Here is a 27,906-nt window from a genome sequence, read left to right on the forward strand (position 1 = left end):
GATTAAAAGAAGACCTCTGCCACCGCACCTGGCCTCCTTTTTCTTTTGTGGTTAACTCTTTACTTAGTGTGGACTCTTCTGATGAGCAGTGTGAGCAGCGTGAGCAGCGTGTGAGGGACTCACTTTATTTTCCTGAGAAACCATACTTGCCCATCATAGCGAGTGCTCACTGCTCTATCCTCCCTGAAGTTTGTGATTTTATTTTTATCACGGAAGTTTTACACCTACGAGACATTATAGGCTGTTCCCCAGGCTTATCTCTTCTCCAGTCAACATGCCATCATGTTCATCACAAGACTCAAACTTCTCTCTTCTGTCTGACACATTAGTTCTCATTTTCAAAAAGCATTTTGTTATAGTTAAGGATTCATTTGCACAGATAAAATTCCGAAGTGGAGGTAGAATCCCATGGAGTTATGGAGTTGTTTTGTGTGTGTGTGTTCGCATGGTGTGTTCACTTATTCAGCCCTCCATCAATTATATTGTTGTATCTCTGGTCTCTTTTATACAGGAGCTGATTAACTTGTTAGCAATTGTCGCCTAAGGAACTTACTGTACTTTGGAATACTCTTTAAAACTATACTTTGGAAGGTATCTCTGATGGAAATGATGAGAAAACTAACTTCAATTTCCGCTGTTTGAAGAGTGGGTGCCTGTGAGATTGGAGCGCTTGGACAAAGTGGCTCCTCCTGCCGGCCAGCCCTTCGGTACCACCTGATACTTGACTGTGTATGAAATACTTCAGTTTTGCTTTAAATACTGGCAGCAAGAGCTAACGTTCGGGGTTGGGGATTTAGCTCAGTGGTAGAGCGCTTGCCTAGCAAGCGCAAGGCCCTGGGTTCGGTCCTCCGCTCTGGAAAAAAAAAAAAAAAAAAAAAAAAAAAAAAAAAAAAAAAAAAAAAGACAAAATAACAAAAAGACCAAAAAAAAACAAGGTAACTGGCACACACAACCTTTTTCATTCCCGCCCCCCCAAGGACATTTTTCATGTCTGGGGGCAATATTTATTATCTGCCCTTTAGGATATCGCAGTATCAAATCGTTTCCAGCCCTCAGGGAGGGTCCGGTACAGTGTACAGATGCGGTGATTGACAGTCGGGTGACAGCAGAGGATGCCGGATACTCCTCCCTCCTCCTTGAAGCCTGCCCCTAGGGCCCTTCCTCCATTTCCTGGGAACGCCCCTGTGCCAGATCTTTGGTAACTTTTCTCATTTCTTTAAGACCTACGTTTGTGAATTCGGTCCCATCTGTTTGGATTTTGAAAATAAAAGCAGGGTTCGTCTGGACACCGCGCGCGACCCAGACGACGTGCCCCAAGCGACGGGACCCGCCCCATCCACCACGGAGCGAGAGGTACCAAGGAGGAGGAGCAAGGCTTCCCTCGGGCTAGCCCCGCCCATGTAGCATCTACGCATGCGTAGTGGGATTTTTTTTTTTTTTTTTTGGCTTCTTTAGCTTGCCGTCCTTACCCGCCCTGCTCCGCGCGGCATACACGGAAGTGGCTTCTTCATTCTGACAATCCGGGTGTTTGTGGTCGCGTCTCGCCTGTTGGCGATTACTACACAGAATGAAAGGAATGCGAGGGCCGGGGGAGAGCCGAGACACCGCCATGGCCGTGGAGCAGGACATATTTGACGCCGTCGTGATGGCGGATGAGAGGTGGGCAGAGAGACCCGGCTCCGCCCCGCCCCGACAGCTGCTGGGCAGTCCTCGGGGATACCCGCCTTCGCCATCTGCGAGCTGCCACTTTTTCTTGTCCTTTAATTGCCGCACATACGGCGGTATTCATGGGTCTGCTGATGAATATGTCGGGCAGGCCCCTTTGGATCCTGAAAAGTCCCCAGGGAACGCCTGGGCGGGACGGTGGCCCAGGTCATCTTGGCCTCTCCAGGCCGGCTGCTCATTGTGGGTTGGGTACCTCCCCGGTTATTGCTCAGGCTCGGTTTAGGGAGTAGGGTCCTGGCAGATGCCCACGCCCCCAAATGGGGAGCTGTTCACTGACTCACATGGGGGCTTCCAGAACATTCCTTCAACAGCGCCGGCAGCAATTTATTGCCAGTTTGAGGGTTGAACTCTTAGACACAATAATACCCACCTACCCAGAGCATCCCAGTGGTGGCATACTGTCTGGATCTTGGGGACATTTTCTGTACCTCTACAGAGGTGTGAGGAGTCCTGGGTGCTTGGAGTGTTTTGGAAACAAACAGGATGAGTTATGATGGCATGTAGGCTCAGCTGCACCTACGCTCTCACCTACATTTTCAAAAGTAGATTCCTAGTGTGTTCCAAGCTTGCTTGAGTTTGTATCTGTACATTTTCCTTGTGGGTTCTGGTGCTCGGCTGGGTTTGGTAGTCATCCGTGTAGCCTACCTACAGTTACAGATGATAACCTGCCTTTTAGGGGTTGGGGCTGTAGTTCAGTTAGTAGAGTGTTTGCCACAGAATGCAGCCCATATGTATCAGGGCTTCTCTTGGAGATGGTGGCACACACCTGTAATCTCAGCATTCAAGAGCTGGAGGCAGGGCTGCTTGAATTGGAGGTCAGCCTTGACTGCACAGTGAGGTCCTGCCTCAAAAAACGTGAGTAATGGGCACAATAATGGGCCAGGGCGTAGAAGAGCTAGACCTAGAAGCTGTATTCTGTCACTTGAGTTTTAAGCTTTTCCTACTACCCAGACTGCAGGGTCCAGTGGGATCTGGATAATACAAGGCAGGAAGAGGTATCTTGCCTGATGACATGTGTTTCTTTATTACAGATTCCATGGGGAGGGATATCAGGAAGGCTATGAAGAAGGCAGTAGCTTGGGGATCGTTGAAGGAAAGCAGTATGGCATGGTACATGGAGCCAAGATTGGGTCTGAGGTAAGTGAGAGGGCCGCCTAGAAATGACTTCATAGATGAATGTGGTGGCCCTTACCTGTCATCCCAACAGGGAACTCTAGGCAAGCCTCAGCTAGATAGTGAGATCCTGTCTCCAAAAACCAGGCTGGGGAAGTGGCTCAACAGCAGAGCATGCACCAGCATGCATAAGGCCGTGGCTTTGAAACAGTGCCTTGAGGAGAAGAGCAAAGGCATTGAACCTTTTCCTCACAACATCTCGCCTCTTCCCCATTACAAGGCCTTTGGTGTGGATTCATTGCCCAGACAGAAAATCCTTAGCACAGAGTCACCAAAGTTGGTTATGGAGTAGCACAGCGCTGTCTCATGTCTTTAGCCAGTTCAGGCCTCACCCAGATGTGTGCCATGTTCACAGTGACATCCCATAGGCTCCACAGTTTTTCTTCCCTTGTCTTTGTCCTTGCTTAGCTCCCTCTTCCAGATCCCTGACCCTGACTGGCAGAGGAGGTCATGATAGTGTCAGATACCTGATGCCACAAAGCAGGTCCCTACAGATCTATGGGTCTCTGAAGCAACAATCTTTGGTTATGTCACACAGTACCTAGGGTCAGCAGGTAAGAAGCCATGTGTCAGAAGGGCTCCAGTCTAATCCGAAGGTCTGGCTGGGCCAGGGATCTATCCCTAAGATAGCACACCATCTAATTGATATCCTCTGCTCAGGTGTCCTCATGACACTGCAAAGCAAGTAGCCTGTGAGAGCAAGGCACAGTGGCATTGCTTTTTCTAGCCAGTCTCAGAAACTAGACTGAGAAGCTGAGCACTCTGCTTTCCTCTGTAGTTTATACACAGACCCTGGACGAGGACTGGGCGCCAGCTACAGTATGTATATAGAGGAGGCATTCCCGATGTTAGCATGGTGCCTGGCTGCCCTACTGGGGCTTTCTGCATACAGTTTCCATTGCCCTAAACATACAGCTTCCAGAATGGCTGAAGGAGCAGTGTGGTAGCCCTCTGCCAAGCCCTGTGCTTTGAGATCTTGGCAGTTGGTGTTGTGTGGCTGAGTGCTTACCGCCTTCACTCTGGGCTGCTTTTCAATTCACAGATTGGATGCTACCGGGGTTTTGCTCTTGCATGGAAGTGTCTCCTACACAGTGGCACTGGTGAAAAAGACAGGTAAGGCTGGGGCTCCCTATCTCTCTTTCCTCTCAGCCTTTCATCAGCAAACTGTCTGTGCAATGGCCAGGAGGAACTCTTGAGTGTCCTCATGTGTGCACAGTTATCGTGCATTATCAGTTCTAAATCTCAGCTGTGACACACAGAAAGTTATAATGGCCACATGGACGGTTGTTATTCAAAGAATAATAAACAAAATGTGCCAGGCACCTCATAGGTACTCGATGAGCACTGGATGATGTCACACCTCAGGTAGTGTCAGAGTGATCCTACCTTGCTATTTTTCTCACCTGGGCTTCTGATACACAGACTGCAATAGTGTCAGTGGAATGAGGCCTCAGAAATGCTGGCTTTGCCAAGGGTGGTTGGTGCTGCATGTCTTTAATCATAGCAGAGAGAGGCAGATCTCTGAGTTCAAGGATAGCCTGGTCTACATGGCCAGTTCCAGAACAGCAGGGAAAAAAAAAAAAGAAAAAGAAAAACAAAGAAATGCTGACTTTGTCTGTGGTATATCAACTAGAATGTAGTCTTTTTTTTTTTTTTTTTTGAGATGGGCTCACACTGTGGCTCAGACTGGCCTCTAACTCAGAGCCACTCCTGTGTTTTGGGCTTACAGACATACACTACCACAGGCAGGCACACTTCAATCAGAAGTGTCCTTTTTGGCACACTCAGCCCCTAGGGAGTATTACTACTCTTTGAGAGGTGTTGCCTTTGGTACCTTGCCTTACTGTGCTCTGCCTACCCTGGCCCTGTGAGCTGCCCCGTATGCCTGCTTCCTGAGGCTGGGAGAGCCCCTGAGGTGAAAGGTGTATTGTTCTTGTATGCACAGGCTTAGGGTGGTTAGGCTGGCATGGTGCAGTTTTCCTACCCCTGCTGGGCTGGCCTGGCACAGGAGGGCATGGAGAAGGGTGCTAGCACACCAGGCTGGGAGGATGGCAGCTCCCTGCCCTGGGACTCACCCTCTTATTTGACACTCTTACAGTGTCTGGGACCCATGCCATATTCAAAAGTAAAAGCAAGGTGTTTGTGATCAGCTGTGGGTTCTGGGGTTTCCTCCCTGCATGACCCTCACACCAATCCTGGATGTCCTGGAACTCATTCTGTAGACCAGACTGGCCTCAGATTTAAAGAGATCCTCCTGTCCCTGTCTCCCAAGCACTGGGATTAAAGGCGTGTACCTTCATGCCTGGCTCTCTGGTTTCTTTAGTGTGAGCAGCTAACAGGCAAGGGAACTTAACTTGGGTACCTTAAGAGTGATTGGGCAGCCTGGACCCCAAGATTCATGTTAGCTGTTCATGCTACCACTGGGTGGCAGTCACAGCTGGGCCTGGCTGCCATCCTTTCTGTAGAGCTCCCCCTAGGTGGAGGAAGAGCCATTAGTGAGGGTTGCTCTGCAGCAGGTGGTGGCTAGCCCTGCCTAGAACAGGGAGATGTGCTTGGTCTGCCTGATGCCCTGAAGATGCAGTGGTGTGGGGCCTTGAGTCTCCTGGGTGACAGCCCTGCCCCCATGCATCTCAGCAGGAAGATGAAGGTGGTGGAGGCTCTGATTGCGCTGCTGCAGGATTTTCCCTATGATGATCCCACTTATGAGAAGCTCCATGAAGACCTGGACAGAATCAGAGGGAAGTTCAGGCAGGTTTGTGTCTTTAGCCTCTGTCTATGGGGTATGCTTGAGGGGGCTTTGAAGGCCAGGTTGGCACGGACCCTAGGGTTCATGTGATGGTTGTGTTGGGCAATGTGAGCCCAGGTATAGACCCAGAGGAACTTGTTTCCCTGCCCCTTGTAGAATGACTGAAAGTGGGTTGGGGACATTAAGGCGACATAGTCTTTGGGCTTGTGCTGGGATAGGGAAAGCTGAGCAGAAGTGCAGGAGGTGTAAGGCACGGGCTCTTGGGTACTTTCAGCTGTGCTCACTGCTCAACGTGCAGCCGGACTTCAAGGTGACTCCGGGAGGCTCTGGACTTGCGTTTTGAGGACCCACAGAAGAGCAGATGTCTGCACATTAAGTGTCACAGTGATTAAAGGCAAGCCTGAGAGGAATCCATTGTTCTGTGGGAGGACCAGCTTGGCCTCTTCCCTGAGTCTCTGCCTAGGTGGCTTACCTGACCACCCTGCCTTCTGCACAGGGGCAACACACTCAAAAGACCGCTTGTCACTGGCCAGAGTGAGTGGCCCTGGTTAGGGTTACCCTGAGGGTGGGACTCACAGAGGCAGGCTGATGTGAAATGGGTCATGGGAAGCCTCGACAGGGTCTTTGCTGCCTGCTGAGCCTCTGCTGGCCATGCTTGGGCCTCCTTGTTTCACTCCATCCCTCTGGCAGCCCCAGATGTGGATACCTTCTGGCTTAGAAGTGATGAAATAGACCCATCTAAGTCTAAGGGCCTGGTGGCAGAGCTGGCCCCCACCCCAGGTCCATGCCCTGAAGTACCACATGGTGCCTCTACCTCCAGCATGTGCTGTCATTGCCAACACCACTGGAGGACCTGATTCCTGCTATCTGCCCAGGACTCAGGCTCCACTGGACTTGGTTTGCCTCTGGATGCCCAGCTGAGAAGACAAGGGTGACGAGACAAGGGAGGAAGCTGAAGCAGGGCCTTCATGCTGCTCCTAACAGGTGTGGGGTGAGCTCTATACATTAAGGAGTGGCAATGGAGCTGGGTGCTGCTGGTGCACGCCTTTAATCCCAGTGCTCAAGAGATGGTAGGCAGATCTCTGAGTTTGAGGTCAGCCTAGTCTACAGAGTGAATTCAAAACCAAACAAACAAAAAGTGGCATTAGGGGAACTATTGGAAACCAAAGCAGGACTAAGTGGTGGCCGCCACTGTGAATGTGTAGGGCTTGCCTGGTGACACTGTACTTCCTTTAGCAACAGCTTGTGTGTCTGACATGGTATTTACAGGCAGGTATAAGATGAGCTGGCAGGAGTGGGCGCAGTACTCTCAGGCATTTCGTAGAGAGAATATCTTTGTGTTGTATGGATGCCTCACCTGTGAATTAAAAAGCCTATGGCCTATGGCTTAGGCAGGAAATAGGCAGAACATCTAGGAGAGAGAAAGCATTCTGGGATAGAGCCAGGTGGGAGATCTACCAGGGAGGATGTGAGGAGATGGACACATGGTACCTGAGCACAGGTAACCAGCCAGCTGGCAGAATGCAGGTTAAAATAAATGGGTTATCTTCAGTTATAATCTAGTCAGAACAGAGCCTAGCTGTATGTCCAAAGGATTTGTAAATATGTTTTGAGTCTGAATCTTTTTTTTTTGGTTTTTCGAGACAGGGTTTCTCTGTATAGCCCTGGCTGTCCTGGAACTCACTCTGTAGACCATGCTGGCCTCCAACTCAGAAATCCGCCTGCTTCTGATTCCTGAGTGCTAGGATTAAAGGCGTGTGCAACCACACCTGGCTCTGAGTCTTCTTTTTGGCAGCATAAGGCTGGAAGGAAGAGCTGGGCCTACCTTGTACACATGTCACAGGTATGGCACACATGACAGCATGTGTTGATAAGCCCTCCTTTGGGTGACCCCATTGTACCCTGGATGTCTGTATTTCAGTTCCATGACAGGATCACCATGGATGCATGCCACTTGGAGTTTTGGGTCCTTTTTGATTTTAATTTTCTTTTACAGACAGTCACTATATAGTCTAACTTGTCTACAAAGGGTGATCCTCCTGCTTCAGTCTCCCAAGTGCTGGGATCTTAGGCCTGTGGCCCTAGGACACCATTTTTAACATCATTTTACAGCATCTTGGTAGAGCAGGGGGACCTTTGTGCAGCTGGAGCTGTTCCCTCCTTCCATCAGCCCAGCCAAGCCAGTGGGAGGGCTAGGGCTCGAGCCTGAGGCTTGGGGCACCATGCACCTGGCCTCCTGAGCCTGGCGGCTACCTCTCAGGTATTCAGCACCACTCTCCCAGATGCTCCCAGGATCAGGGACTCTTCAGTGTGAGAACTGAGCTGCTGTTACCACCATATTTTTCTTTCCTATTATATTCGGAAAAATGAATAAATAGTGTATTTTAAAGCAATAGTCTGTCTGGGATCATTTCTACTGACAGCTGCGGCAGTCCTTCAGTGCCAAGATGGTGCGTGTCAAGATGTAGGTTCACAGATATGGGTCTACTGTGCCTGTCACATTCACTACAGGTATCAATCAGTTGCTAGTTCCTCTCTTGTCTCTTCCCCTCTCTTCTCCCTTCATCTTTACCTCCTATCCCCTCACCTTGTGTACATCAGGTGTCAGATCTCCCACCCATCAGCATCACCACAGCCTGATAACCTTCCATGTTCCTTTACAAGCCTTGACCTCTGCCCACTTGACCCTTTCTCAAAGTCCCCATCAAGTCCCCAGAATGCTTTGGTCACCCCAAAAGGCCTTCTGGATCACAGTTTAGACAGACTGCAGTACCATTCTGCCACGTGGGCATGCCCCTCCTCCCACCACTGAGACGGTCACACCTGCTGTGAAGGGGAGGGCATAGGTCGTCAGAAGAATGCTGTGCTTTTGGATGCTGTCCCATGAAGGTGTTACTTGGACTGCCATAGACAACTGTGGGAGTTGTGGCCAAGCTGTCGCTGAGGGTGGCAGAGTCAGGTACCAGTGGAACCTGTGTCCTTGATAATCACTGAGCTGCTGGCCAATCCCCTGCCTTCTCAGACCATGTCTTGTAGGCTATGTGTCTCCACTACTGGTCTGTTTTCTATCACTCATCCCACCCTGTTCTGGCTGGCAGAGTGACCTTCCTGTGACTCTAGCTTAGATGTCATCCCTTATGAGCAATCACTTGTCACATGCTGGAGGTCTGAGGCAGAGGTTTCTGGGCTGGCTTTCCCCAAGTCTTTCTGCTCAGCTTGCTGCCTGCTTGATAGTCACCTTGAGACGATTTAGAATCACCTTGTAGATACTTCTGGGTGTGCCTGGGAGGGTCTTCTCAGGGAGGCTTAACTGAGAAGGGAAGACCCACCTTGAATGTGCTGTGTCCCATGAAGTGGGATCCTGGACTGAAGAGAAAGGAGAAAGTGAGCTGAGCAACAGTATTCACCGGCCGTGGATGCGATGTGAGCATCTGTTTCAGGCTCCTTCTGTCGTGCCTCCCACCATAATGATTGCCACCCTATAAACTGGACAGAATAAACCCCTTCATCCCACAAATTGCCTTTTTTCTTTTCTTTTCTTTTCTTTTCTTTTCTTTTCTTTTCTTTTCTTTTCTTTTCTTTTCTTTTCTTTTCTTTCTTTTTTTTTTTTTTTGTCACACAGAAAAGTAACTAAACACAGAGAGAGGACTTCAGGCCTGAAGAGACACTATGTAATCCCTAACTGTGACTTCGGGACCAATTGTAGCCTGGAGCTAAATACAGATTGAAGTTCTGTATAAAGCTAGTGTTAGTGAGGAGTTTTGTTTTGTTGGTTTTTCGAGACAGGGTTTGTCTGGGTAGCCCTGGCTGTCCTGGAACTCACTCTGTAGACCAGGCTGGCCTTGAACTCAGAAATTCGCCTGCCTCTGCCTCTCAAGTGCTGGGATTAAAGGCATGCGCCACCACCGCTTAGTAAGGAGTTTTTAAAATATAAAGATAATTGCCAAGTGGTGGTACACACCTTTAATCCCAGCACTTGGGAGGCAGAGGCAGGTGGATCTCTTGAGTTCAAGGTCTGCCTGGTCTTGAGTTCCAGGATACCCGAGCCTGTTAATATAATTGTATCTGTTAATATAATTGTATTTTATGCATATGAGGTTTTTCGCTTCTACCTCACGGGGCTTCAGAGGTCTGAAGAGGGCATCAGATCCCTTAGAACTGGAGTTCCATGTGCTTGTGAGCTGTCATATGGTGGTCAGGACTGAAGCTGGGTCCTCTTCAAGAGCATCATCAAGCACTCTTTACCACCTCTCCATCTCCCAGCCCTGCTGGTGGTGATGTTTGTAGGATAGTTGTGTTGAGACGAGTGAGACCAAACACCCAGAAACTCTGACTCCCTCCTTATTTTGTATTTACCCCAAATCTTTTCTTCCTCTGCATGGTAGTGAGATGAAGAAACTGGAAGAAGGGGCCGCAGTTCTGTTTGCTAAGCCCTGACTTCCCCATACCACTAAGTCTACATGTACCAGACTGTAGTCAGCAACGTGGGCTGTTGGAGAGACTGCAGGAGGTCACAGTAAAGGGCCAATTCCAGTCGGGACAAAGCACAGGGAGGTGAGAGTTGTGCCTGCTGCTCCAGCCTGGTTTCTTGCTCATTTGAACCTATGGCATGTCTTGAATCTAGCAGGTCCAGGAAAGCATGGATTTATAGTATAGAGAAGGAGCAGTGTTGAAGGGCTATCAGATGCTCCAGACCCCGTGTGGGCTCTCTGATAATGGCTGCCACCTTCTGGGAGCCCAGAGGTAGGGGAGCACTCAGTTACCTGAGGAGGTGGCAGGGAGACTTTCTGGGAGGGAGACTCCCATGTTTGCTTTGAGGTTCCACTTGGAGATAACCAAAGTGTGCTGACTAGAAAGATTGCCCCACTGACCTTAGTGGCTCCCAGCTTTATGAGCAGAGCTGGAAATTGCTGTGTATCTCAGGAAACTGAAGTCACAGGGCTGACAGAGAAAATGAGGCATGGGACCCCAGAGCCCTGGCAACCAGGAACCTGTCTCAAAGGTCAGCATCCTGTGGCTCTGTGTTGAAGTTCAGTTCACTCTACCACCATCTTACGATGATGTAGGGTGGGTTGCTGTGGCAACTAGTCACAGAGATAACCACATGTATGGTCATGGTAAGGGGGGTGATAGATCGGGAGAAGGCAGGGAGGACCCTGGGAGTCCAGCCACTACTTCACCTGGTTGTCCCCAGCAGCAGAGATCTTAGGGGATTCAGGAGTATACTGGAGGTGGGGACCCTTTTTTTAACTCCCACAAGATCATTATCTGTAGCTGTTTGGGGTGTCTCCCACACTCCTATAACTAACTAACCACTTAGAAACTCATTGGTTCACCAAATTGGGCTGTAGCAGAAGTATACTTTGGTCTGTCACTGGAGCCCCATCTGGGGTAAATAGGGCTTTGCTCACATTTCCTAGAAGTTAGTTAGTCACATTTCCTCAGGTTAATATTCTAAGAAGGGAAGTCACTCCTTGCCTTTCTGTGGTCAGCTTCCCAGAGGCGCTTTCCACAAGACCCTGGCCACTCTTGGGTTGCAGGGCTGGAGTGCCCGTCCCCATGCTTCATGGATGATGGGTCCTTTAATCCTCTATTGGAGAGGGTGCATCAGTGCCTAAAGACCAAGTGTCTGCAGGATTGAAGACTTGAAGTGCTTGTCCATTCTCCCAGAAGGTTCCTTACTGTTGCCAGTGGGTGCGGACCCTTGATACCAAGAGCTTTGGAACCTGCTCTCAAGCTCAGAGGCCTGCTGCTACGTCTGCTCTGGAAGGGTCCTAGCCACCCAGTTTACTCAGAAGTTTGCTTGTGGTTGAACTTGTGTAGGGAAGGCCTGCTCAAGCATGGCTGGGCCTTTTACACTTGGTTTCAGCTTGAAAGGCTGGAACTGGCATTGTTTAAGGTGAGTAGTAGTGGACCCTGAGGAGGAGGTCATGAGAAGCTACAACGTACAGACCCAAGACAGCCTGCAAATAGAGGGAGGCCCAGATGAGTAACATTAAGGCTTGCCAGGAACCCCCAGAAATGAAGTGGCCCAGCATACACAGTTTTACCCTTTAGCTCCCTGAACAGAGTCAGCTCCTGCTGTTTAAACTGTGTCCTTATCATTTATCAGGGCTGTCCCAGGATACTGACACCAGCTTCTTCTTCTTGTCAAGAGTTGTCAGTCCTCCATTTGCAGAGTAAAGGAGCTAGACACACAATCCAGACCCAGCCAGGCACTACAGGTTGTTCCTTGAGGGTCTAACCATGGCTTCCTTAGTCTCCAATGCCTCTGCTGGAGGTGACAGGAGTGTCACTTTAGAGACCACGAGGCTGACTTAGCTATCATGACTGTACAGGAATGACCAGGAGGGATCTGCTAGAGACCTGCCCACACTTCCTCTGCATCAGTCTTTGTATGGGCTGACCAACCTTGCCTGCTACTGGGAAGAGCTGATGGTCCAGCAGTCTCTTCAGGTTGCTGTGGTCATTTGCAGCTCTGGGATACACACAGTGTGCCCTGGAAGAGCAAACTGGCTCACATAAGCAGTCTCTCCAGATTGTCCTTGTGGGCTTTGCATAAGGCAGGGGTAATTTAGTGCCCAGTTTCTTAAACTGTGGATCCCAATTCTGGGAGTCACAAAAACCCAATGTAGGAGTCACAAACAAACAAACAAACAACAACAAAACCCAGGAAAAGATTTCTAAACATGAGAAAAAATTAATTTGAAAAAATTAAATTTACTGGGCCTGGTGGCACGCATACCTTGATTCCAAGCACCCAGGAGGCAGAGGCAGATGCATCCTCTGGAATTTCAGGCCAGCCTGGTCTACTCAGCCAGGCCACCCAAAGCTACATAGTGAGGTCCTGTCTGAAAATGAAGTACATTAAATGCGTAATCAAATCTAAGGGTGCTTCTAGACACTCACCCATATTGTATCCCAAGACTTCAGTGCAGTCTCGGTTCTGTGCTCTGTACTGCATGAGGTCATTCCATGTGCACCAACACACAGCACCCGAATGAAACCCCCTCAAACCAGACCAGCATTGTAAGAAGTACAGCGTCCATCCATCTTATACACAGCTCTCTGCTCTCACAGAGGCATGATGGGTTCCTTATGGCAAGCCAAGTCTTTATGTGTTGTGCTCACAGGCCTCAACAGGTGTCAAATTAGTATAGCTATGGTTTGTATTATATTAGAATGTCTGATTTTAAAAATTGACCATTTTCATAAAAAAATTGTTCAGTGAAACTTGTCTTAGGGTCAGGACAGAATTTTCCAGCAATTTCTGAACTGGCCCTGTGCATACTTTTGCCCTCTGTACTATGTATTTATGTGAGGGGCTACTGTCATCATTGGCCATTGTAACATCAACATGTTTGACAAACTCTTAAAAAACTGTAGAATATTCAGCCAAGATTTCTTCTTTTTAAACATTTTAATTTAATTTTATTTACTTACTTATTTTTTTTTAATTTTTATTTTTTTGGTTTTTCAAGACAGGGTTTCTCTGTGTAGCCCTGGCTGTCCTGGAACTCACTCTGTTGACCAGGCTGGCCTCAAACTCAGAAATCCACCTGCCTCTTCCTCCCAAGTGCTGGGATTAAAGGCATGTGCCACCACTGTCTGGCACATTTTAATTTTATGTGTATGCATGTTGTATTAGTCAGGGTTCTCTAGAGTCACAGAATTTATGGGTAGTCTCTATATAGTAAAGGAATTTATTGATGACTTACAGTCTACAGTCTAATTCCCAGCAATGATCAGTAGCAGCTGTGAATGGAAGTCCAAGGATCTAGCAGTTACTTAGTCCCACACTGCAGACAGGCAAAGGAGAGAGAGAGAGAGAGAGAGAGAGAGAGAGAGAGAGAGAGATGCTTCCTTCTTCCAATGTCCTTATGTAGGTCTCCAACAGAAGGTGTAGTAGCCCAGATTAAAGGTGTGTGCCACACATCTTTAATCCCGGATGACCTTGAACTCTGAGATCTCCTTGTCTTAATCTTCTGGAATCCATAGCCACTATGCCTCAAGATCTCCATGCCAAGATCCAGGTCAGAAACTTGTATCTTCCAGCTTCCAGATTAGGATCACTGGTGAGCCTTCCAATTCTGGATTATAGTTCATTCCAGATATAGTCAAGTTGACAACCAGGAATAGCCACTACACATGTTTTACCTGCATATATGTCTGTGTACTGTGCATATACCTATAAAGCTTTGAAGAAGGTGTCAGATTCCCTGGCCTGGTGTTAAAGATGGTTGTGAGCTGCCAGGTGGCTGCTGGGAACCAAACCTGGGTCTTCTGGAAGGGCACACAATGCTCTTAACTATGGAGCTAGCCTTCAGCCCCCTAAAGGATTACCTTGCCTAGGTTAATTGAGATGGGAATATCTAAGTGTGTGCGGCATCATCCCATGGTCTGGGGGCCCGGGCTATATAAAAAGGAGAGAGCGAGCTGAGCATTGGTGCTTGTCTCTCTCCCATGTGGATGCAGTGTGAGCTGCCGCCTCAGGCTCGTGTTGCCATGCCTTCCCTTATGATGGACCTTCACCTGGGAACCAGATACTCCTTTCCCCGCTTAAATTACATTTGTCTAGAATTTATCCCAGTGAGAGGGAAAGGCACTAAGGCAGGCGTCCAAAAAGGCCCGGGTCTTAGGAACTTGGCCTAGCCACTTAGAACAGAACAAGTATAGTAAGGATGCCCTGAGCCTTGAACTGGCCACACACACAGATGGCCCCAAGAGTGGGGCATCACAGTTTTAAAGTGGCTCCCAGCTGATATAGGCTGCTTCAGTTGTCTCTTGGGGACAATTCAAAGGCTAAATGGATGCCACACTCTAGTCCCGGTGAAGCCTCTTCAGTAGAGCATTCTGTATTCTCTCTACCTTCCTTGTGTCCCCTGAGTAACAGTGTCCCCAGATGTGGGCCTCAAGGCTTGCATCCCTGAGCTGCCTGCCCACCACCCCCACCACCCCAGGCTATTGTCTGCTGGCCCTGTGGTGTGGGGCTAGGCTGTAGAGCCTGCAAGCCAAGGGGCTGGGAAAGGATTGGAGGTCCTGTGCTTGCTTTGTCTTCTTGCACAACTGTTTGATCAAAGACATTTCTGGGATGACATCCCTGAGTAAGAGAGGCCAGATCAGCTCAGAGCTAGGGGTACTGCATCCCACCAGCACTGTGCTGTGCCTACGTGGGGCTCTTCTATACAACATGCCCGCCTCATGTTACCTATGCACCCCACCCCACACACTCAACAGACTGCTTTATCAGCTCAAGTACAGGTTTACCTGGCAAGCACACCTGGCAGTGCCAGCTCCCAGCACTGGCCTTATGTGGCCTGCATAGCCTTGCCACCAAACACAGAGGCTAGGTCCAGTCCTCCAGCCCAACCCACATTGACTGTCTCCTGGGACGTTGTGGCCAGGGCTCTGGGGCACTGCAGGGAGAACACACAGTCCTACTCTTCTGCCTCTGTCCCACCCCTTGGAGTCCTCAGCTCCCACTGCTGGCATTTTGTGGGCCCAGATCTTCTGTAGGGTTGGTGAAGTTGGCCTGCTTTCTGGGACAAAGTGCAGCAGTTGAGCTGACCCGTGGACAACAGGCTAACTTCCTCACACTTAGTTCTAGGATGTGGAGTCAGGAGGGGAGAGGCCACACAGAGTCACCCATGCAATGTCATGCTCCACATGCTCCACAGGGGCCACATTCACTGTGAGTCCTGTAGGATAAACAGGAAGGCTGGAGCAGGTCCAGGCAGTGGGGCACACAGAATGGGGAGCCAGGGGCAATCTTTCCAGTTCAGGGAGCTGAGGCTCAGAGAGGCCAGGCAGGTTCAACAGCTTGGCTTGGCTGAGAGAGGTGGGATGGCTCAGCAGGATGGGAGCCGCCTGCAAAAGGAGAGCCTGGCCAGGACACAGGGCAGGGGACCATGGAGCTGGTAGAGGCAGAGAGAGAACCAGCCATTGAGCTTCTGAGAGGAGACAGTTGGGTGTGCTGGCTCCCTGAGTCCTTATCTCTGAGGGCCCTCAAAAAGCTATTTTACCATCACCCTAAGAACAGGAGTATCTATACACCCCAGCAGAGGATCTAGCCTCCAGTGTTACCAGTTAAACTTGAGGGTTGGAGCCTGGAGTGGCCAGTGGTATCTGGGGTTTCACTGCTAAAACCAAGAAAAGAGGCTTGGATATCAGCAACAGCTGGGCATCACAGACCACTGGATGACAAGCCAAGCCAATTGCACCGTTAAGAGACGGCACCATGTGTGAGCCCTGTGCAGTTGATGGTGATTCTTGCCCATTCCAGCTGGGCGTCCTTCCACGAGCACGCTTGATAGGCAGTGGTGGAAAGCAGCAGCTGCAGCATCAGCAGCAGCCTTCATGAGTGGATGCTCAGCCCCTTGCTATTTGTGTCTGCATTCCTAGCACCACTCTCCTGCACTTGCTGCCCGGCTGCTGCACCCCAGCGGATTTCCTCAAGTCAGCCTACATGGACACGATAAGCTCGCTCCCTAGGGCTTCTAAGAACCAAGAGGGAAAGCACTCTTCCACCCCAATGCCCTTTGGCCATTTCCTGGAATGCTGACGGCCCCATGCCCATTCTCCTGGATGCCATGTGACTGTGGACCCGGCTCGGATGCTTATATGGAGCTGGGCTGACAAAATACCTTCTGGATCCTGCCATCAGACAATTTGGTACAAGATGAGGACTGTGTCTTCATAAGCCACCTCTGGCTCTGGTGTTCCCATACACTCTCATTGAGTAGGTCGCCTAGCGAGGTCACTGTGGGCTTCCCTCCGTCCATCTCTTTCTGCTTTCATTATTGGGTGGCACCACTCAGACCAGGCGTCATCTACACCCTCAACCTTCTAGAAGGGCAGGGGCCCACCAGGCACCAAAACAGCCAAGCTGAGACCCAAAAGCCACCTTGTAGAAAATGATGTCTAAAGCCACCTGTCCCCACAGGGTTTGGAAACAATACTAGTCATGAGTAACTGCCACCCAGAAGACATCACAGGAGTCTTGCTAGGCCACTCAGGTCTGCAGAACTGTGTGAAAGGCCACCTTGGTTCTTGGCCCTAACACTAAGCATGGCTCTCTGGGCGCTTGGCAGCACCTAAGAAACAGTGATTTACCCAGAGCAAACACCCATTTGCGCCAGACAAGGGGCAGTGAACGCGGGTTCTGTTGATCTTCCATCTGCAAATAAGCAGGAGGGTGAGCTGGCAGCGATGGGTCCAGAGCGGCTTCTGATCAGTGGCCGCCGCTGGCCTCCCTGACGCCAGAGGCTCCCACTCTGCTCTTGGCTGCCACTTGCACACACCCTTCCCCTTGGGAATCCCGGGTTGGTGCCAGGGCAGAGATGCCACCCAACATGGCTGTGGCATTACCCCACTCCTGTTCCCAGAAAACACAGACAACAGTGAGCTGAGATTTTACCAATTTTATTTTCTAGATTTTTTTTGTCTTTTTTTTTCCTGGACCATGCTGGTCACATGTCTGTGCTGGGAAGCGCCATGGTGTGTCAACCAGAAATACAAAAAGCCAACCTGGCCACCAGCCAGAGCCCCTCAAAGCCTTTCAATGTCACAGGGCAGACTCCGTGGACTCACCACCAGCCTTTGGCCTTTTGGCCAAAACCTCACCCCATCACCATGGACACAGCGGCCCTCAAGGGTCCTGCCTGGCTGGGATGCCTCAGCTGAGCTGGTGGTGCCCGTTTTGGTTTGGCAGCTTGCTAGGGAACTTGGGGGCCTACAGCACTGCAGCTGGCTTCGCAAAGGCAGAGTCTTTACATTAGCACAATGCTGTAATTAACACAAAACAAGACGGAACACTAGAACCTAACAGATTAAATGATGCACCGGAGACTCAGGGCAAATCCCTCCGGGCCAGCAGCATGGTGGCATGCACAACAGGCCGCTACAAGTAACAATATCGATAACAGAACAATCCAGGTGCCCTGACTGCTGTGATGCTATGTCTCAGATCAAATGAAGGGCCCAGCATGACAGGATGATCGCCATCAGGGTCCCAGGATCCCTGGAGGCAGACCGCCCACCTGCCTGCCAGGCTCGTGCATGGCTAGGTGATACATGAGGTATTGTGAACAGGAACCTGTTTTTTTTTTTTGGAATACAGCGGTAATCACATTAAGCCAAAATTGATCACAATTAAAAAAAAAAGTACAAAAAAGGGCATCTGTAAATACACTCTATGAGGAAATTAAAACTTGAACATGGCAGTCTATGACATTGTAAAAAAACAAAACAAAACTGACCCTCCAATAGCAGCGAAAACAACGTGAAAGATACAAAGCAATGAGAATCTGGTTCTGAATGCCTGGGATCCTGGGAGTCATCGGTAGCAGCGCCATGAGAGGAGCCGTGGCCTGTCCCATGTGGTCCCACCCTCACCTCTCCCCTCACATCCCCTCTTAAGCCTCCCGCTCTCCACCTTCCATCAAAAAGTCCTAATAGAAAGGCACAGAGCCAGAGGTGTGCAAATTACCTACTGTTGTTAACTTGGGGGCAACGGCAAGAATGGGCCAGAACGAAACTCTTTTGGAGTCCCCTAATTTTCCTCAGTTTGGATGGCTCTCCAATGGGGCCAATTGGGTTGGGAAAGTCAAGCAGACCAAATCTCTGTCTTTGTGGGGTTTTTTTTTTTTTGAGGACTCCCCCTCCCCCCCATTGCCCAATAAAAGACCAATCTCTCAGACATGGCTCTAAACCTTCGCCAGCAGGGCAGAGGTGTGTGTTTGAATCGAGGGAGATCACATTGCTTTGAGTCACACTGGTCATGGGCAGCCTTTCCCATAAATACTCTTCTGTAGCCTTAAGTATAAATTAGACATTTTAGTGTTTAAAAGCCTCCTGTGTGAGACTTAAGAGTCATCCCCAATCTCCTTGTCCAGGTAATGCCATCATGGTTCCTACTTCCAAACACCAGCTGGCACCAAAGGATCCCTTCAATTTTGCAGGACAGATCCCGGTGGTGCAAGAACAGAGTTCTCTCTTCTTGACCCAACAAAACTTCCCAAGCACCTCATACTACCAGCCCTACACACCTGTTGTACAGCCATCTGAATGCGTGTGTGGACATCCCCCAACCATTCCATTAGAATCCCTCCCCCCAACACACACACCAGCAACACTGCCTCCAGCTAGCTGACCAAAAGTGCTTTGAAATGGAATGGTTTTGGAACATGGAGAAAGAAAACACAACAAAACAAACCACACACAAAAGAAAAGCTGTGGGTTTAACCTGATGTGAGCGGGCTGCAGGGCCTTCAGGCAAAAACCAGCATCTCTCTAAACAGAGCTACAAAATAGGAAGGTTACAAAAATAGAATATATTATGTCACTATTTCATCCCTACCGCTGTGTGGCTGGCGCTGTGAACCTGCAGGTTGTTGGGGGGAGAGGGCACATTAAGCTGAGCCCTGGGGAGGGGGGGGGGTGTGCCACACACCATGAGACCACTAGAGGTCGCACTGACCATCAATAAGGTTAAGAGGTCTGCCCACCCCTGGGATAAAGCACAGGTATCAGGTAACAGGGCTGTAGGCACCGAGCAAGCCAGGGAGTGAGGCTGAGGGCCTAAGCTGTGCCTTTTCAGCAAAGCAGAGTACATTTCTCTACCTAAAAACTCTTCTACTTTAACAATGGTTTGCTGTATTTTTTCCTTCCTTTTTAAAGCAATGTTTCTTAAGCTTTTTTTTTAAACACATAAAAGAATCAAAACTCCTTCTCAAGACTTCCCCTGTGTTAATCCTACTCTTAGAACAGACAAGCACATTAATAGAAAACTAGTTGATTACTGGGGTACAGAATTCTATTTTTGTAGCACCCCCTGTCTCCCTACTCTCAGGGTGATGCAGATTCTATCTCTCTCTCTCTCTCTCTTTAAGACAGCTTTCAGATATTTTTTTCTCTTTTGCTTAAATCAGATAGAAAGGAGAAAGATTAAGGAAAAACAACCAACAAAGAGAACAAAACTTCCCCTTCTGGTAACAACACGTCCCCAAGGGGGACGTCGTCAGGAGCACCCGGGCTGGCTCCTTCCTCTTCGCGGGTGCCACTATTTGGTGGCTCCCGCCTGCCCGGTGGCCCTCAGATGTCCACATCTCGCACGTCGGTGGGTGTGCAGGCCAGACCAGCCTCTTCCTCCACTTCCCCCTCCTCCTCAGTGGCCTTGGGGTCGACGTTCTGCTGGGCCTGGCGCAGGCTTGACTCCAGAAGGGCTTCAATCTGTTCCTGGCAGGCACGGAGGCAGTCCTGGAGAGGCGGGCGGAGATGGAGGGGGTCCTTGTTTAGCCAGAGGCCGGTGGCCAGGGCCTTGACCTGCGAGGCAGGCTTTGCTAAGGGCAAGGCTTGAGGAAACTCCCCAAGCCACCCCCAAATCCAGTGAGAGCTGCCAGAGACTAGAAAGGTACTGCTACTCTCTAGGTTCCTCCTCCCAGGCTGTACCCTGAACTTCCCCACAAGGAGCATCTATCTCTCTCATAACTTTTTGCCTTGGGTGGCCTCTGAGAGAGGCCAGCTCCAGCACAGGTAGGGTCTGGAAAGCATTTGCCCAGGAATGAGACTCATGAACTGAAGCCCTGCCTAGGCAGGCTGAAGCTAGGGCACTGTCTATATTCCTGAAGCCAGGAGGATTCCTGGGGAACACCTGGGAAGCCCCCACATTCAGAACTTGTGTATTGTTCCCCTTTTGTTTGATGAACACCATGGCTAGAGGGTGGCAGGGCAATGGCCCCATTTCACAGATGGAGAAAGCGAGGCTCAGGTAGCCTGGTATGGACCCAGACACCCTTCCCTCTCTGAAGCCTGTGGGCTCCAACCTGTGGGCACACACCCTATTCTCAGTTCTCAGGAGCCCCAGACACTTAGGGGAAGGGGGCTGCATGTTCTACAATTGAGATATGTAGGAATGTGGCTCGGGGTGTCCCTGTGGCTGATGCCAGGCAGGGCAGAACAGCTGTCACACCCGGAAGCCTTCCACATGCCAGTGACTCTGACCTCCATTGTGAACCCCCAACTGAAGTTCAAGCCAGAACTGGACTTTTGCCTGTCTATGCCAACTTGCGATGCCCTTGAGGAAACATTCACGGCCAGAGCCCCAAGCATGATCAGCCGTACTCCTCGGCAGAAAGGTACAGTTACTTAGACGTAGCACAGTCTGCCTGATGCAAACCCGTCCCTCACACAAAGAAAGTTCTAGAATGTGTAGGTCTATACCGGAGTCCTTTGTGGATTCAATCCCCAACGTCTGCACTGAGGGAGATATGGTCCTATGCTGGCTGGGCCAGACCGGGCTTCACATGCCACTACCCATACACATTGCAGGGGCACTGTCACAACACCACAGCCCTCTATGCCTTTGGGACCCATGACTCTGGGAAGAGGCTCGTGGGGACCCAGATTTGGCACCTCTCAGCTCCAGCCCAGTCACACAGTGCCTTGGCACTGCCCACCAAGGTTCCCAGGCCCTTGCCAGCTGTAGTCTCCTTTGATGAGACTTACTCACCGGGTCACACTTGATGACTCTGGAAAGAAAGTGCGTTGTGCGGTAGCAGGAGAGGAAGTTGTTGGGGCTGCCCAGGTTCAGGCCTTGCATCGCAGCCACCACGCTCCCAGCAGCTACCATGGAGGGTGGGTTGGAAATGAACTTCACATCTGCAGCGAGAGGGACAGAGGTGGCTGTGAACAGGTACAGAGACAGGCCTATGATTCAGCTCCCACCCACAGCCTCAGGGCCAGTCCTCTAGCCCTTCCGATGGACGCCCGCATCAACTCTAGCTCCCTTGGAGACACCTAAGTGGTGCTAGGTGCACACAGTGCTGCATCTCTAGACCCCAGCACATCGGAGGATTAGGGTGTCCAGGCCAGAGCCTTGACGCTACCTGTTAATGAGGCCTTGGCTCAAACTTTAAAAAGCTGAGTGGCTGAGCCCGCCTGGCATACACACCGGGTTCAATCCCCAGCACTTCCAGCAAACATCAAGGAGGGGTCGGCTATGTCGCCCTAAGAGGATGGAACCTATGAAGGTGTGGTGCTTTCACATCTGCATCCCAGTATTTGAGCGGCTGAGGTGGGAGGCAAGGAAGATCTCTGTCTCTTCCAGAGTCGGCCTGGCAGCACCCCAAGGACTAGAGACACATCTCAGACACAGGAGAAAGCTGTAGAGATGACAGGTTCCTCAGAGGCCAGGCTAGACTCCACAGGAGGGAGTTCCCCTTACTGGTTCACTGATCCAGGTTGGAGAAGACATGTATCCTCAGTCCAGGAAAACCCAGTAGGAATAGCCTCAGAGGGAGCTGGGAATAGCCACCTCAGATCTCCAGGCCAGGGTCCCTCATGAGGGGCCCTGGAGTCTTAGGGACTCTCATATGCACATGTCCCAACTGGGAAGTAGGATGTCATTTTAGGACTTCATCTGGGGTCACCAACTCCACGCCTCTCAGGTCCACTGAACTAAGCATCCTGCAGTTGTGTGTCACACCGATGGAATGCCTCTCCGCATAACCCCACCAAAGATGAGTCCGAAAACTGCTTCCCTGTCACGTCCAACAAAGAAATAGTGACAGGGACAGCTGGTCACTTGGCCTGCAAATCAGGGCTTCTAGACCAGAGGAGGACACAAGAATGAACAGATGTCAGCTCCCATCAACCATTTTGTGTGTCACCCACAGCCTGGGATCAAGGAGGCTGGAAGGAATGGGAATCAGGAAGGCAGAGAGTTGCTGTAGCGAGGTGGCCCTCTGGGGACCACCCTGAGAGAACATACAGCTTTGGCTGTTAAAGGGACCCAGCAGACGAACAATACCTCCAGGTGGCACCAAGGACAGTTCATGCTAGTGAGTCCAGTGAACCAAAACCTTGCTATGGAGTCAAGTTCAAATCACAAACAGCCCTTTTACAGGGAGTGAGACTCCAGCCAGCAGTTGGACTGGGAATCCCCACCCCCTTCCAGAGCCTCCCACGGGCAGTAGCAAGATCCGTTATGTCCTATAAGGATCCCTAGCTACTAACACCTGTGTCTTCACACTGGTTGCTGATAGCATAGGTGTACCCTGTCTCAGTGGCATGTCTGACACCTACATACTTCATTAAGTTCAGTTTCCCACTGTCTGTATCCATTCACACAGCGCTCTGGCCACCTGTGTTAACAACCCCAACCCTAGCTAGCACATTGCCCACAGTCAGGAATCCAGGCCTGGGGGGTGGGGGTGGGGTGCGGAAGGGAAGTTATGCCTTCCCATCTCCTATAGGGGGAACCCCTGCCACACAGATGACAGATCTCCTGGCCTTGATGTCAGCATCTTTCCATTCACCGTGATGTCACACTGGCCTCTTCCCAAAGTGGTTCCTGTGTGATAAAGGAGCTGGTTGCTCCTACAGAGAAACAAATGCTCCAGACCATAGAACAGTGGCCTACCGCAGGTCACCAAGCTGTTCTTTACCCCCACCTGTATTCCAGAGGCTCTTACTGAACCCCATCATAGACAAAGGCTGTAAGGAGAGCTGGAAGCGCTGAGTCCAGCCGTACCCAGATATAGTACTTACTGATTACTCTGCTGGCATCTAGGGGTCCCGGGAGGGGCACACTACTGCCAGAACTATCCTGGGGGAGGTTGTGCCTCTCCATCCCCAAGTTATCTCTAGGAAACTCTGCTGCCTCTCTGAAGGCACTTTCAGCTCCATAAAAGGCTGCCTGGAGCTTCCAAAGGCTCCGCTCTCCTCAGAGGAACCCCAGCCAGCTGCCTCCCTGACTGCCAGCAGGGCCACCCCCACCCCTTAGATCCTTCCAGCCTACCGATGGCCTTGCTACTCCCATCTGCCACCCCCTTGTTTGGTACCCCTGGGGCGGGCCCAGCATTCTCGGCAGGTAGTTAGCAAGCTAGAACCCCCAAATTCTCACACCAGCAGCTTAGAGACACCAGCTATGGGGCTGTCAGACATGAGAAGATGTCACTGAGACAGCAGGGGTGAGGTGGAGGTTGGGGGGGAGATACTCTACAAGGCCCCTCTGACATCACAGGCTAAATAGCTATAACAACTAAGGTCTGATCAGGGCCACAGAGGAAGGGTTCCTCAACAGGTGGGAGTACACCAGACCCCCTCAATATTGCTAAGCCTCCTGGACAGGGTTCTCAGTTAGAGGTGAGGAGCAGCTGTCAGAAGTAGTACTGAAACCACTCAGAAGTAGCAGGATTGTCTATGTGTGTGGGTTCCTGCATGGCTGTCTACCGTGACTTATGTTAGCCTATCTACCTGGGGTCTGGGGCCAGGGAGGGTCCCTTGGAGTAGTCATAGGGAGGTTCTTGTTTCTCTGTTTCCAGCCAGCCCTCCCAGGACTCAGCCAAAAGGTACTGGCCTGCAGTACCCCTGGTGGGGCCTCTTTAAGTTCCTGCTCTGGGGCTGTACTGTATGTAGCTCGTGGGGCTGAGGCTGGACCATTTGTCCCATCTGTGTAGGAACCCCTAGCAGGTGGCTCAGCCTGGGAGAAGCTGGTGTGTGTGTGTGTGTGTGTGTGTGTGTGTGTGTGCGCTCTATAGCTCGGGCTCCTTGAGAACACAGGCAAGGCAGGAAGCCTAGGAGAAGAGGCAAAAACCTCTTCAGAAAGCATGCCGTGGCCGTACCACTTCCTGGCAGTGGAAAGGTCGGCACAGGGAAGCTGTGTCATTCTGTTAGGTCTCCAAGATACTAGCCAAGAGAAGGTGCCACCCAGTATCATCTATCTCTCCAACAAGCTATCTGCACCCTGGGCTCAGAATAGATAGCAAGGAAAGAGGCCTTAAGCCCAGGGTGGTGGTGGCAAGGAGCCCAATCTTCCTGGGAAGAATGGGGGTGGAGCCTTACCTGTGGCACAGAGGGCCACAAAGGTCTGTGCATGCTTGCGGATGGTCTGCTTGTTCTCATCCGCCTCTGGCATTTTGGAGAGGAAGTGTTCGATGAAATCGTGGGGAGTCATGGCGGCCAGGTTCCACTTGAGCTTGTTCACCAGCAGCAGTTCCATTTGCTGCAGAGAATGAGGAACACGGTCAAAAGGAAGGCAGGCTGATTCGAGAAGGTCTAAAGAGTGGGGCCAACCCGGGACCCCATACAGGTAAACAACAAAATATGCCTGTAGAAATACTAAGGGGACAGCTGCAGACAAAAAGAATCTCCCACCGCCAGCGCCGTGGCCTGCGCGTCGCTAGGGGGCGCACACCGCCCACATTTCAGAGTGGTTTTACCGCAGACATGGTGGGGAGTCCAGCATGGAAAGAGGGAGGGCACAGAGGTAGAATGGGTTGGCATTCTGCTCACTGCCACTTCGGCGTTGTTCGGTGCGGGTGCCTTTCGTGGGGCAGGAGATCTGTCCATGGATGGCTGAATCTCCTGCCATTTGCAGCTCCCACCACCCAGGGGTGGAGCAGCTAAAGAGGGATTGCGGGTGGTGGGTTATGTGGTTACCAGCAGCTCCTCGGGCCGGATAGAGTTGTCAGTGTAGATGCACAACTTCTCGGCAGTCAGGGGAATGGTCTCCTTCATCTTAGAGGCCACGAACATGCAGGTGGCCCCCAGCAGCTGTAGGCGGCTCTTCTTCAGGGGCTCCAGGGACAGGAATCGGTCCAGGTAGTTCATGGCCAGCGGGAAGACCTCCTCTTCGCACTTCTGCTCCTCGCAGACCTGCGGGGACCCGGACCGTCAACGTGGGAGGGGGGCATCGCTCGATATGACCCCATACCCTTTTCCTAGATTGCACAGAGAGGGATTCCGGTGGCCAACTCCCTGGGATGCGCTCCTGCTCCGCGGGTTCCCAGTGCCCACCCACCCTGAAACTGAAAGGGAAAGTTTTTGGGCAGATGGCGGGGCCGGTCGAAGCAGTGGTGGCCACGGAGACCTCGGTCCCCTGTTGAAATTAGGAGGCCACAAGCCAGAGAACCCCACGGCGGGGCTGGCGGGGCGCCGGGGGCTGGGCGCCGCTCGAGCGCACGCGAGACACAAAGGTGGCGTCCCAGGCCGCCGCGCTGCATTTCCCAGACGTCATCTTTTCAAAAAATATTTTAAAATATTTAAAAAATAACTAGGTGCCTAAAAACAACCTGAAAATAACCATCGGACGACCCTTGATCCAAGCCAAGGGTCAGGAGCTCAGTAGACATTGGGGGGTGAGCTCCAGCAACTCAAACTCCGGGGGCCCCCCCTTTTGCTGGGTGCAGGCGCTGTTTGCCTCTGCAAGGGCATTATGCCTCACTTTAAAAACTATTTTAAAATATTTTGGGACCCCTGAGTCTCCTGCTAAACATCTGAAAATGTGCTTTTGTCCCCCTCCGCCCCCCGTTTAACCTAGACAGGTTCCTCCAAATCCAGAACCGCACGGACAACAGTCAGTCTCATTGACTAGGGGTCCACGCGACCTTGCAGCCTGGCGTTTTCTCTGGGCCAGGCAGCGTGTGCGGGGTACCCAGGTTCGCTGTTTGAACAAAGAATCCCCCACCCCAAATATTCCTCACACTGTCCTATTTAGTGATTACCGGCCGCCACGAGGCCCCTCGTGCCTGTCCCAGCGCCCCTACTGCTGCTCCCCGCCCTGCCCCCAATTATTAATAAACACTTTTGCTTTGCAATAAAGGAGCAAAGATGGCGCATAATATTGGCACGAGCGGCCCTTGCATACGTGTCCATGGATATTAATTTAAAAATCAAATTTATGCCCCCTCCCCCCCTTAGCTGGCGAAACGCGCAGGGGCGGCCCCCGCCGAGGCGCTGCAGGAATGGGGCACAAGCGAGGGCCACAGAAGCTCAGCCTGCACCCTCTGTGGTGTCGCTGACACCGTCCTCCCTCGAAGGCACCCCTCCCCGACTGCCCCCCACCAGGAAAAGGAATTCCCATCTTCCCAACTCCCAAACCTTCCTCGTTCAAAAAGACCCGAAGTATCTATTTATTTTGTGAATCCCGAGTCCTAGCAACGCACCGGGAAAACTCCGTGACGGAAGGGAAGAGAAGATGTCGGTGATAGCAACAAGTTGCCAGGGGGTCCCAAGCTAGCAGCCTGTAAAGTCTCTCACCTCCAGCATCCAGGTGGCCACGATTTTCCGCATGGATGGCACAATCTCCTTCTGCACGCACTTGAAGTAAGATACGGAGGGCGCACAGGTCTCCTCCGTCTTGAGCATGGCTCGAAGCACCCGGTCGTTGAGGAGATTGGTGTCAGGGTACGCGCGGCGGATGGTATCCACTTCGCAGCACAAGAGCTGGTGTTCCATGGCGCGGCCGTCTGGGGAGGGCTGTGGTCTCGGTTGGGCTCCGGTGGCTGCTGCTGACGCGCGCTGCCTCGCGCTGTACTGCCGGTCTCTGGAGCGCGCGGAGTCTGTAGCTCTCTGCTACTGCGCCGACAGCCCTCTGGAGGCTGCAGGACTTTGCAACTTCAACAAAACTCCCCTGTAGTCCGTGTGACGTTACTGTTGTTAAGCAGAGATCAAAGCCGGGCAGAGAAAAGGGGGAGGGGGTGGGCCGAGGCGGGCGCAGGGGGACGGGGCTCCGGAGCAGTGAGCAGGGGGGAGGGGGTACAAGCCCAAACCCTTCCCCCTCAGCCTTCGTAGATATGCAAATCGCTCGGACTGCTTCTCTCCAAACTGGGAAAGAGCGGGGCAAGGGCAAGGGGGAGGGGGGCTTCTTTCCCTAAGAGGGTCCTCCGAGACCTGTGGAGGTGGGGTAGTGGCGGCTCTGGACAGGAGGACAGCAAGGAGGGAGGCCAGGCCACACGCAAGCCAAGGAAGAATGTATGGAAGGGGAGCCTGGGGGTGCAAGGACACCCTGTTCTTAAGCCGGGAGAATGGGTGCGTTTCCGAGGACGCCACGAGGGCACCCACAGGCGGACCCATTGCTTAGAAATCCCAGCGTCCCCGTCTTTCAATTTCATCAACACGTGTAAAATTCAGGAACTGGGTAACACCCGAAGATGCCAGACAAGCCCTAAGCTCTCGTGCAGGCTTCATCCTGGCGCACTGGGGTAGTTGCAAAGGGCCAGAGGGGTATCTGAACTTTAAAGGATCCCCAGCCTAGCATGCGCTCGCTCAAAAATAAAATAAAATCCCGAAAATTCCAGCAACAGCTCAAGATGGTGGCCATTATTTCCTTCATCTATTCCTCCTCGCTGGGGGGTGGGGTGGGATCTGAGATTTGTCTTCATACAGTGACCGGTTTATCCTAGCCAGGGTCCCCCAGTATCCCCCTCCTCCACTGCAGGCGGTTTGCCCAAGAAAAATAAACCTTTGAAGAAAAGGTTGAG

General features: G+C 51.4%; 2 protein-coding genes across 8 annotated transcripts; one reads left to right on the forward strand and one right to left on the reverse strand.

Moving 5' to 3' along the window:
* Positions 1-1,426: 1,426 nt before the first annotated feature.
* Positions 1,427-17,806, forward strand: Lto1 (LTO1 maturation factor of ABCE1). Of its 6 annotated transcripts, none has more exons than XR_003837172.1 (6): positions 1,473-1,659; positions 2,757-2,862; positions 3,941-4,011; positions 5,533-5,650; positions 5,919-6,038; positions 7,292-7,328. XR_003837172.1 is itself a non-coding variant. In XM_021167265.2 (5 exons), exons 1-5 carry the CDS (start codon positions 1,568-1,570, stop codon positions 5,985-5,987), a joined length of 456 nt encoding a protein of 151 aa, XP_021022924.1. In that variant the 5' UTR covers positions 1,473-1,567; the 3' UTR covers positions 5,988-6,054. The 6 variants fall into 6 exon arrangements, 4 of the variants coding, with proteins under 4 accessions (XP_021022926.1, XP_021022924.1, XP_021022925.1 ...); XR_003837171.1 differs by having other exon boundaries at positions 6,520-7,315; XM_021167265.2 differs by lacking the exon at positions 7,292-7,328 and having other exon boundaries at positions 5,919-6,054.
* Ccnd1 (cyclin D1) lies at positions 17,050-27,113 on the reverse strand. Of its 2 annotated transcripts, XM_021167264.2 has the most exons (5): positions 26,684-27,113; positions 25,085-25,300; positions 24,488-24,647; positions 21,153-21,301; positions 17,050-19,900 (listed from the first exon to the last, which is right to left on the reverse strand). In XM_021167264.2, the coding sequence occupies exons 1-5, from the start codon at positions 26,879-26,881 to the stop codon at positions 19,736-19,738; spliced, it is 888 nt and encodes a 295-aa protein (XP_021022923.1). In that variant the 5' UTR covers positions 26,882-27,113; the 3' UTR covers positions 17,050-19,735. The 2 variants fall into 2 exon arrangements, with proteins under 2 accessions (XP_021022923.1, XP_021022922.1); XM_021167263.2 differs by lacking the exon at positions 17,050-19,900 and having other exon boundaries at positions 20,928-21,301.
* Between the last annotated feature and the right edge of the window lie 793 nt (positions 27,114-27,906).

Source organism: Mus caroli, chromosome 7 (assembly GCF_900094665.2).
Source record: "Mus caroli chromosome 7, CAROLI_EIJ_v1.1, whole genome shotgun sequence".
NCBI lineage: Eukaryota > Metazoa > Chordata > Mammalia > Rodentia > Muridae > Mus > Mus caroli.